This window comes from Cherax quadricarinatus, chromosome 25 (genome assembly GCF_038502225.1).
Source record: "Cherax quadricarinatus isolate ZL_2023a chromosome 25, ASM3850222v1, whole genome shotgun sequence".
NCBI lineage: Eukaryota > Metazoa > Arthropoda > Malacostraca > Decapoda > Parastacidae > Cherax > Cherax quadricarinatus.
The window spans coordinates 21,144,758-21,156,778 of NC_091316.1; the positions used below are offsets into that span (position 1 = coordinate 21,144,758).

Genomic DNA, 12,021 nt, shown 5'->3' on the forward strand with positions numbered 1-12,021 from the left:
ATGCTTGCAGATACCTAATGCATAGAATTTGCATAGGTCTGATTTCTGTTTGCCTTGGTTTTTCATGACTGCATTCTGTACTGGTGCGTGTTTTTCTGTCTCTTTACTATCTTCACCACTTGTACTAACAATGGTGCCTTCACCATTTTTTCTGGTTTTTTATCTTCATTATTCCTTGGTGTATATATGTTGGTAGAATTACCCTAGTCTTGAGTTTCTTGATGAGGAATGTACATACATTCACCAAACCTTCACTGATTTACATTTTCCTTCCTTTTTCATCAAAGATTACAAGAAAAGAGCTCTTCAGATCATTAACTCTCCATGCACCAACACCACTGCTAACAAAGATATAATTCTTCCCAACGGCCAAGTTGCATTGAACGATTCTAAAGTACTTGTACAAGCTAACACTAGAGTCGCCATTGCTTCCAGCACTTCAATAAAGGATCTAACCAGGACAAAGTCCAAGCACCATGAACCAGTCAGTGCAGGAGTTTACACTATACCCTGTGGAAGCTGCGACAGGATTTATTTAGGTGAAACAGCAAGAAACCTCGAAACCCGCCTCAATGAACACATTTATGCATGTAGGAACGATAACTTGAACAACCCCTGCGTACAACACCAAAATTCCACCAATCATCTCATGAAATTCAGGGATGCCCGATTAGTGATCAAAGAAACTAATTTCCACAGATGCAAGTGCCTTGAATCAGCACTAATTGCTGTTTCTAATACAATTAAACAAAAAAAAGGCAGCTTCACCATCTCTGAAGTGTTAGCAAGAATCCTCCTGAAAACAGTAAACCCTGCCATTACATAGTCTCTCCTGCTAATACTACACAATCACATTACAGAGGATGAACACTGAAACAGGCCTTCTCAATCCAACTTCCAATAGAAATATTTGTCTAACCTATTTTTGTGCTACCCAAGTAATAGCTTTTATATCCTTTTACTCATGTGCAAGTTAATTGTTCTACCATATTGTTACTACTACTACTACAACAAAATGTCACATTAGTTGCACTTCTGTTCTTTTACTTTACATACTATTCCTTTGGGCATCCCCTTGTTTACTATCTCCAGTGGTATTGCTAGTTTGTAACTTTGGGGTTTTGCATGTCTTTGTCTACACCTGTTTTCCCACTAGAGCTCCTGTCTCCCTCTGGGCTACCAACTTTCATTTCTGTATTCTTACAGTTACTGTCTTCCAGGACAGCATCTACACCAGGGGCATAGCACCATCTGGCCCAGCCCTTTTATTTTCCCATCTGTTATAGAATGCTGTCAGGTTTTCTATGAAGGCTGTTTTGATGTTTCCTTCTATTAATACCAATGTGATTTTTTTCCACAGTTGGTTCTCATTTGGGCATACCCAAAAACACTTCCCTGGTTTAATAATTCTTGTAGGTGATTCCTGAATATCTGCACAGAATGCATGGGCCCATTTCTCACAGAAGTTGCATTTAATCCATGCAGAAACCCATTTGTTACTGCAGTTGCAGACTACACAGAGTTTCATGATGTGATTTTTTGGTTGTTATATTGTATATTCTACTAATAACTTCCTTAGTGTAAATCTGTCTATTTGTATGTGTATCTATTTGTATTTGTACGTGTATTTCATTTTTTTTTTATTTTTTTATTAACACATTGGATGCTTCCCACCAAGGTAGGGTGGCCCAAAAAAGAAAAACTTTCATTCACTCCATCACTGTCTTGCCAGAGGCATGCTTACACTACAGTTATAAAACCTCAACATTAACACCCCTCCTTCAGAGTGCATACACTGTACTTTCCAGGACTCAAGTCCGGCCTGCCGGTTTTCCTGAATCCCTTTATAAATGTTACCCTGCTCATACTCCAACAGCACGTCAAGTCCTAAAAACCATTTGTCTCCATTTACTCTTATCAAATATGCTCATGCATGCTTGCTGGAAGTCCAAGCCCCTTGCACACAAAACCTCCTTTACCCCCTCCCTCCAACTTTTCCTAGGCTGACCCCTACCCCGCTTTTCCTCCACTACAGATTACACTCTCGAAGTCATTCTATTTTGTTCCAGCCTCTTTACATGTCCGAACCACCTCAACAACCCTTCCTCAGCTTCTGTTTAACAGTTTTGGTAATCTCGAACCTCCTCCTAATTTCCAAACTACGAATTCTCTGCATTATATTCACACCACACGTTGCCCTCAGACATGACATCTCCACTGCCTCCAGCCTTCTCCTTGTTGTAAGATTCACCACCCATGCTTCACACTCATATAAGAGTGTTGGTATAACTATACTCTCATGCAATCCCCTCTTTTCTTCCACGGACAAAGTTCTTTGTCTCCACAGATTCCTAAGTACACCACTATGTGTATGAAACATTCTTACAACTGCTAGCAGTAACTGTTTGGGTGTTTGATAAGGGCACTTAAAAACCCCGTCAGTTTTTGAATCTGGTCATTGGTTCACTTATTTCTTGGATGGATCTAGTCAGTGGATTACCTATTTTTGAATGAAAGCAGTCAGTGATTTTTGGACTAGCTCATGCAAGGACTACTGGAATATTATTTAACAGAACAATATGTGTTCAGTTTGATACAAAAGGTATAACTTGCATGTTGGAGAAAGCGGTGACTTCTGGCAGTTCCTACTATGACGAATGGCCAGTGACTGCTAACGCCCTGTTTTACAGCCTGAGGTTTTGGGAATTTATAGATCACAGTATTTAGCTTTTCTATTTTTTTTTCTACCTCCACCACATCCAATGCTATTTTATCACTATTATTGGCTATGGTAGGGCGAATGGTGAAGAAAGATTACTGGAAGAATACATATTTACTTTCCGTTGTGTATATTGTAACCACTGCCAATTTCAGGTTTTATGTATTTCCACAAGTAGCTGTACACTTCTCATAATGCAATAAAAGAAGAATTTTCTAATTATTATCACTCCACCACACTAAGTACAATTTATTCTTATATGTATATTTTTTATGTGAAATATTACTAGAATTAGTAGTGAAAATTCTCACACATTTTAATTGTCCTTGGGCAAATGTTTATTTTAGCAACATTCATTGTTCAAACAAAATTGTGCTAAATATACAAAGAAATACGGTATCCTCCCTCTAAGAAGGATGCCTCACCTTCTTTTGTACACAATACTGCACCTCAATGACTTAGATTTTTGACATGCTCATGAAATTATTTTTACACCTCTTAAGTATCACTTAGAATGAATTTTATACTTTTAGTAAATGCATTCTTTTGCATATGATAAATTTTATATCTCTTGGCCTCTGTCATTCCTGCAAGATTGAATTTGACAGCTCTTGGAGTTAGAAGTTTTTGCACATGTGAATTGTACATCTTTACCTCACATTTGTACTTAAATGAATTAAAGTCAGAATATGAATGCACAAGCTCAGTCTGTTCTTATTTTGTAACTTTTTAGATATCTGGTTATGGATGAGGCTGACAGAATGATTGATATGGGCTTTGAAGAAGATGTTCGAACTATATATTCATACTTTAAAGCACAAAGACAAACTCTTCTCTTCTCGGCCACTATGCCAAAGAAGATCCAAAATTTTGCACGATCAGCTTTGGTGAAACCTGTAACAGTGAACGTTGGTCGAGCTGGAGCTGCATCCATGCAGGTCATCCAGGAGGTGGAATATGTAAAGCAGGTGAGTGTATATTCACTACTTTTTTTTTATTTCAAGCCAGTGTTACCTACCTCAGTATCCAAAATAGCAAATACTGCATTGTATGCGAGTTACAGCAATATTTTGGAAGTAGGGTAATTAATATGGGAAATATTCAGAGAATATGCTAGGAAACATGGCATTGGATATGAAAACAGATTGATTTGTGAAAATGTTTGGAATATTTATGTAATGTTAAGTGTTTTTGCCAATTTTTACTTGGTTTGCCTATAATACACTTAATCAAACTCATGAAGGAATTTATAGGTAACTTACTTCAATATGTTTTTTGTTTGCAGTTAATTAATACAGTATGACAGGAAATCTGGAGTCTAGTGACTTTCTTGATATGGTTCAGGAGTGCTTTTTAAAACAGTTTGTAACAGAACCAACTAGAGGAAACAACCTGCTTGACTTGGTTCTTGCCAACAAAGAATCACTAGTTAATAATCTTGAGGTTAATGATGAGCTTAGGGAAGGCGATCACGAATCACTTAGTTTCAATATATCATGGAATTACCTAGATAACTGCAGTCAAGTCTGTCTCAAATTTCTGCTTGGCCGACTTCATGGGACTGAGAAATTACCTGGGTGGGCTAAATTGGAATGACCTGACTGTGGGTCAGGTAGGTGGTGTTGGTTGCCAATATGACATGTTTCAGAGCATAGTGCTAGCTGCCCAGACAACTTTTGTTCTGAGTAGGGAAATTAAATCTAACAAAAATTATCCCAAATGGATAAACAATAGATTAAAACATCTAATTGGTCAAAAGAGAGGCACATATAGGCATATAAAAAGGGATGGGCAGTTAGGAAATCATTATATTCAATTAAAGAGAGAGATGAAAAAAGAAATAAGAAAAGCAAAAAGGGATTATGAGGCTAAAGTTGCAAGGAAGACTAACCCTAAAGGGTTCTTTTAGGTATACAGAAGTATGATTAGGGACAAGATAGGCCCACTTAAGAGTAACTCAGGTCAGATTGCTGACAGTGATAAGGAAATGTGTGAACTTTTCATTACCTACTTCCTCTCGGTTTTTACTCAGGAAGATACTAGCGAAATTCCAGAAATAATAAATTATGTAGAACAGGACAATAATAGACTATGCACTATTGGGGTAACTAGTGACATGGTCCTCAGACAAATAGAGAAATTAAAACCTAACAAATCCCCAGGCCCTGATGAATTGCTTGAAAGGGTTTTAAAGGAATGTAAAGAAGAACTAATCTTTTCAATGCAGTAGATTGTCATTTAGCACAAGTTTATTTGGCATGATTCGGGTATAGCACAATTGAAGAATAGTGGCACAGTTTTACGTAACACGTCGTAAAATTAATTTAACATGGTTCAGTTTGCAGGAAGGAAAAATAAATTCCCTTTTCCTCAAGCGCCCGCCTTGTTGTGGATCAGCGGGAGGAGACCTCCTGCCATCCCCTGCCACCCCCTGACACCATATGTGTTACTTTATTTGTGAGATAGTGGGGTACACAGGCAGTGTGTTAAGTGCCCATGGCCTGGGAGGGCCATGCCCATGAGGGAGAGAGGGTAGGACCTGTTGTGTGAGTCTAGGCTGCTGAGTGAGTGAGATAGATGCAGGGGTGGGCATACTTAAGTGATAGGCCTAGGTGGCAGCACCAGCATGGCGCAAAATATGAACTCAGCTGGCAGACAGCATAGGCTGTCTGTGCAGACAGCACAGGCTGTCTACATTCGCTCGGCCACGCTACCAATGGCATGCCCGCCCAAATTGATGACTTGATCATTCCATTTTGGGGTTACCAGCTTGGATCCAAGATCTGCCATACTGCCGCAGAGTACGACGTTTGGATTAAGCCCTTACAAGCCAGTGCATTTTCCAGTAGCGTACCCAAGCGGTCAGGCACTAGTAACTCTGTCACTTCCATCTGTGTTCCACCTACACCTTCAGACATGCAGGATAGTGTTCCGTTGCCTCAAGTGTCCAAGGACACTCATACTGCCTTGAGTGCTCAGCCTATCCCTGCAATGTTTGCTAGTTCAAGTAGTAGTTTCTCCACAGGGGATGCCTTGTCAGAAAATGATTACTTGAAACTAGTAATGCCATCTCTTGTTGATGTCACATGCCGTCTGCAGAAAGACGTCTCTGTTGTGGCTAGTGCTCTCACTAGAGTGTCTGTTGTTGTTCCTAGTGTTCCAGATGGTGATAACGTCCTAGTTGACAGTGATTCCTGCAAAGTAAAGGGTTTATTTGTTGAACCATCCTTACATGTTGTAAGAGACAGTAAGATCCATTTATTTCTTGCTAACACTTCTGGTCACAGTGTTCGTCTCAGAGCAAATACCAATCTTGTTGACCTGGTTCACTATCCTTACCCTGTTCATGTACAGGATGACTTGCCACCTGACCAGTGGGTTGGTGTTATTTCAACAGGGAAGACCTCATCCACTCCACTGGATCAGTCCATCCCACCGCTGCCACCATTTGTTGAGAGGGTTCATGGAGGTGTGATGGTTGGAGTTAAACACACTTGTTGGATGGTAACACATATATTAGCAGAGTGTGAGAGAGGAGCCCAGCCTGCCTGTCCTGTTGCCTGGTAGGTCTACGGGGAACTGAGAACGAGACAGCGCATCCCACGCACTTGTGCGGCATCACGTGACATCACACATGCTAGTCACTGAGCCTAGCAAGGGGTCGTGTATGTAAAACATATGGATGGTACTAACTATGATACTTAGATAACATATACATACACAGGGGATCAGCAACTATGCTGACACACCATCTCAGCATTTGTACTTCATACGTGTCCAGTCCTTCTTCTCTGCTACAAGCTAGCTGTGTTTGTGAATTATTTTAATCTTTTAATTACTGTATCTTGTATCTGCCAAGCAATCAGGACACCCAGTAGGCATACCAGTGTTTCTGAAAGTGGCAAGAAAAGGTATAAGCATTTAAGTCTTAGAATTAATGAAGAAAACAAAGATATTAGACAAGAGGTAACCTGTGGCCGTAATGAAGTGTTACTTTGTCAACATAAAAAGAGATAAACAAAGTTTGTGTGACTGAATGACTTACTGAATGACTGATTGACTTACTGAATGACTGACTGACTGACTAATTGACTGACTGACTGAATGACTGACTTAATGACTGACTGACTAACTTACTGAATGACTGACTGACTTACTGAGTGACTTACTGACTTGACTGAATAGCTTACTGACTTGACTGAATAACTTACTTGACTTACTGACTTGTCTGACTGTCTGACTTACTGACTGAATGACTTGACTGACTGAATGATTTGACCGAATGACTTGACTGACTGAATGACTGAATGACTTAGACACTCCAGTACAACCATTGACTTCAGTATCAGAACCTCAACCATCCACCTCAGCCCAGTAGGACCACAACATAACTCTCCACTCTCTTCACAATCATCCACAAACACCAGCACCCACAATTTAAGGTAAAAAATACTATTATTTATGTTACATTTGTAGTCTTAAGCAGTAAAAACAACATAATGCATCACAACAATGAACTACAATTACATATTCACTTTTATTTTTGTAAGATGTGGAGGCCAAAGAAAAATTGTTTGCCTTCTTTGGGGCTCGTAGGAATGTAACCCTATTTCCCCATGAGTTCTTCAGTTCATCTAACAGTTTTACCTAACACGCCATTTTCAGGAACGTAACTACCGTGTTAAATGACGGTCTACTGTATGTCACTACAAACTGGCATAGTGCCAGCCAAGTAGAAAATGGCAAATGTACCTGTCTACAAAGCAGGAGACAGGTTATTAGCTTCAAATTATAGACCAATTAGCCTAATCCCCAGTGTATGAAAATTGATGTAATCAATAACTGCCAAGACTATTCGAAGCCACCTTGAAAGACATAAATTGATCAGTAAATCTCAGCATGGTTTTACAAAGGAATATTCCTGCCTTACGAATTTACTTCTCTTTTCACTAAGGTATTTGAGGAGGTAGATCATGAAAATCAATATGATATTGTGTATATGGACTTCAGTAAGGCTTTCGATAAAGTTCCACATCAGAGGCTGTTGCAGCCCCCTACCAAACTAGTGGTTAAATGGTTAACCTGCCGGCCGGCAGTACCACTGGGTACGTCATCAAACCCAATGTGGGGACTGCTGAGCCGGCCTTAGAGCAGTAAGTACCTGAACACCTCACGGTACACATCTACTGGCTTTAGAAGCAATAAGTACCTGAACACCTCACGGTACACATCTACTGGCTTTAGAAGCAGTAGGTACCTGAACACCTCACGGTACACATCTACTGGCTTTAGAGGCAGTAAGTACCTGAACACCTCACGGTACGCACCGCAGCAGTAATTACCAGAACACCTTACAGTATAGATCTACTGGCAGTAGAGAGTATTCTCCTGCCCATCTTTTGGTATTCTACTGGCTTCTACTGATTTTAGCCCTTTCAGGGTCCGTCCCGTAGATCTACGGCTTTACGTTCAGGGTCCAAACCGTAGATCTACGCCATGAGCTCAGCTCACTCTGATAAACTGTGAGTGGTACATTTGGGCCTAGATATGAGAGAATACATCTATGTGGTATGTGTGCACCACATAAAACAGATCCTGCAGCACACTGTGTATAATGAGAGAAAAAAAATGAAATCATGATTTTTCGATTAAAACAGCAACTTTGCAGTGTTTTTTCGTATGTTTTTTATAGTTGTATTTGCGATTTCTTGGTCTCATTTGATAGAATGGAAGACATATTACAGAAATGGAGATAATTTTGATTGGTTTTAGCACTGGAAATGGCTTGAAACTGAGCTCAAAGTAGCAGAAATGTTAAATTTTTGCCGATATTCAAGAGTAAACAAACGACCTCACACGTCTAATACACGTCAGCTGGTGAGTCTAATATACATTCACAAATATGGTGATGATATTTATACAATTATTACAGTATTGCATAACAGTAAATCTTCTATTTTTTGATGTGAATAAAAATTCATTATGTGAATAAAAAATAAAAATGGAATTTATTTGTAAAGCCTCAAAACATAACTAATGAACAGAGGAAATGTTAGTTTAGTGCCAGGAATGCCTACATTGTTCATTCTGGACCCTATTTTGAAATTGGAATATTTTGAACTTTGTGTTAAATTGGCCAAATTAAAAATTTCCGATCACTTTATTTTGTAGTTGAAACAGTTGACTTGGCGATTTCTTGTGCTCAATCGATAGAATAGAAGTAATACTAGTGAAATAGCTAAGAATTTGGTTGATTGGAATAATGTAATTGGCCTAAAATGGGAGTCAAAGTCGGCAAAATCGCCGATTCGTAAATATCGCTGACACATCAAAATTCGCGAGAGCATAATTTCGTCAATTTTCCACCAAATTTCGTACTTTTTGTTTTATTACCTTCACAAAAAGATTCTCTACGATTTCATAAGAAAAAATAACAAATTATTTTTTTTGAAAATTCTTGGACACTGGTGCGTGACTCCAGATTTGGGCCTTGGACCCTGAAAGGGTTAGAAGAGCCGCTTACCGCAGCTCACTGACTGATGGCCTCAGTTACTTGACGGCCGCACTCAGTGAGCTTGCAGCATGGTGTTCTGCTAGTAATTCATCGGACCACCTTGAGGTGTGTCAATTGGTCTTGAAGGTGGTAGATAGTACTCACCAGACCATCTTACGGTGTACTTCTACCGGCCTTGGAGAGTATTTACGGGACTACCGGTGATGTCTGCGGACTCACCGCCTACGCTGGTCAACTGTGGGCTAATCAACTGATGCTGTTTTAGTGGGACATTACATGAAGAAAAGGTTGGAGTGTTACACTGAACTGGGCTAGGACCGTAGTGTGACACTTAAGCAAGTATGATGGAGTGGAACACTGAGATATGTTACGGGACCGTAGTGGAACACTGAGAAGAAAAGGGTGTCTTGTGACACTGAAGATGGCCTGGTTGTAGTGTACATTGAATAGTATCATGTGACTGGCCTCTTGAAAGACGCTACGTCGATAGTGAGTGTGTCGCAGAGACAAGGGTGTCAAGTGTGACACAGTCGAGAAAGGGTGTGGATGACGCAGAGAAAAGGGTGTCATGTGACACGGTTGTGAAGGAGCATCATCACACGGCAAAAAGGGTGTCGAGTGACACGGTGGAGAAGGAGCGTCACAACTCGAATAAGTGTTGTGTGGGACACAGAGCGTCATTATAAGTGTCGTGTGAGACACGGAGTTGATCATAATTTATTATTATACAAATGTTATTTATAATTTATTATTTTAGTATAGATATATATATTATTATTTTAAGATGCTAATAATTTATTATTGTAATATGTATATATATTTTAAATACCTCTAGACCAAAGATAGTGATTTTTATATAATATTAAAGATTCATTTATTTTAATGTGTATTTATGTATCCCGAACTCTTTATTACAAAATGAGTAAACCTACCATCTTAAAAATAACTTTTTTTTGTAATAGAGGCTATTGAGGAAACTTTAAGGCACATGGAATAGGAGGAAAATTTTTTTCCTGGGTAGAGGCATGGTTGGCAAATAGGCAGCAGAAAGTTTGCATAAATGGGGAGAAATCACAAGTGGTGTTCCACTGGGGTCAGTGTTGAGCCCAAACATATATTGCTGATTGAAAGAAATAAAATTGATGACAACCTTATATATACCATAGGCAAACCAAGGTGTGAAATCCTTCAACTGATGCCTAAAACATTCCTTCTGTAATGTTTTCAGCTTCAGAGGAAGAGTTTATATCACACCTCTCATATGGTACTTTTGAAAGAAAGAATATTTATGAGGAATTGGATATTTACAATACAAGGAGAATCTAGTAAGAATGTTGCAAACTGCTGCAGTACAGCAGTTTGCTGTACTTAACCCTTTGAGGGTCGACAGGCCCTCTCCGAAACTCGTTCTCAGGGTCGGCCAAATTTCAAAAAAAAAAAAAATTATTTTTTCTTATGAAAAAATAGAGTTTTTTTTCTAAACATTATAGGATAAACAAAAAAAATTTACCATCAATACTTACGGAGATATGGATGCATGAAGTTTGCAGAAAATGAGCCGCGTATGGCAACAGCGGCGACTGCCGCTCACCCGGTAAACTTTAGTTTACTTGTATTTGAAGGTTTGTTGTTTTTTTCACTATTTTATTTTTTCACATAACTTATGTGGCCTATGAGACCAAAGTAAGGTGCAATGTACATATATACACTCGTTGTATACAACACAATAAGCACACAAACATAATTATCAATATATTGTTTACAAAACTTGTTTACAAAAACAAACAATACAAAACATTGTTTATTATTATTGTTCTATAATATATATACCAATATACAGTCACTGAACATATTCCTATTAGTTCTGCAGCTTGTGGAACTCTGAAACATGGTGTCATACACAATGGTGTTTTATCTTTCTCCCTCATTCTATCTCTTTCAATCTGTCTCTCTCTTTCTATCTGTCTATCTATCTCTGTCTCACAGGTACACATAAATACAAGTATACATAGTATAAATTACCTAGGATAACCCAAGAAATCCAGACAAAGTGCTATACTCTGCTTGAAGATGTGAGTAAAAGTGATGACACAGTCTTGTGGCTCTCTGAGACAGAGAGCTAGACGGATAGACAGATAGACAGGGAGCTTGACAGACAGACAAATAGACAGACAGAAATGTTAGTGTACCAGTACCAGTGTACTAGTGTTCCACCCTCCTCCTCCTCTTCTTCCTCTTCCTCCTCTTCCCCCTACTCTTCCTCATACTCTTCCTCTTCCTCCTCTTCCTCTTCCTCCTACTCTTCCTCTTCCTCCTCCTCCTCTTCCTCCTCCTCCTCTTCTTCCTCTTCCTCCTCCTCCTCTTCTTCCTCTTCCTCCTCTTCCCCCTAATCTTCCTTGTACTATTCCTCTTCCTCCTCCTCTTCCTCTTATTCCTCTTCCTCCTACTCTTCCTCTTCCTTCTCCTCCTCTTCCTCCTCCTCCTCTTCTTCCTCTTCCCCCTACTCCTTCTCCTCCTTGTCCATAGTGTAAATTACAAGGAGTCCGCAGCTGTCAAAGTGACATATTGGCTCATTACTCTTTCCCCCTCGGCCTGTCAAAACAATGGGGTCGGATGCTGCTTCCCCTCCTCCATTCTATCTAATTATCTTTCTCCCTCATTCTATCTGTCTGTCTATCTCTGTCTCACAGGTACACATAAATACAAGAATACATGGTATAAATTACCTAGGATAACCCAAGAAACCCAGACAAAGTGCTATACTCTGCTTGAAGATGTGAGTAAAAGT

General features: G+C 39.4%; 1 protein-coding gene across 7 annotated transcripts in view; it reads left to right on the plus strand.

Annotated features, from left to right (window-relative positions):
• The window catches only part of abs (ATP-dependent RNA helicase abstrakt), a 114,428-nt gene that overhangs the window by 87,204 nt on the left and 15,203 nt on the right, over window positions 1-12,021 (plus strand). For all 7 annotated transcript variants that reach the window (XM_053778466.2, XM_053778464.2, XM_053778465.2 and 4 more), the window contains one exon: window positions 3,453-3,687. In XM_053778466.2, the coding sequence (XP_053634441.1) occupies window positions 3,453-3,687 (235 nt within the window). The remainder of the gene's footprint in view (window positions 1-3,452; window positions 3,688-12,021) is intronic.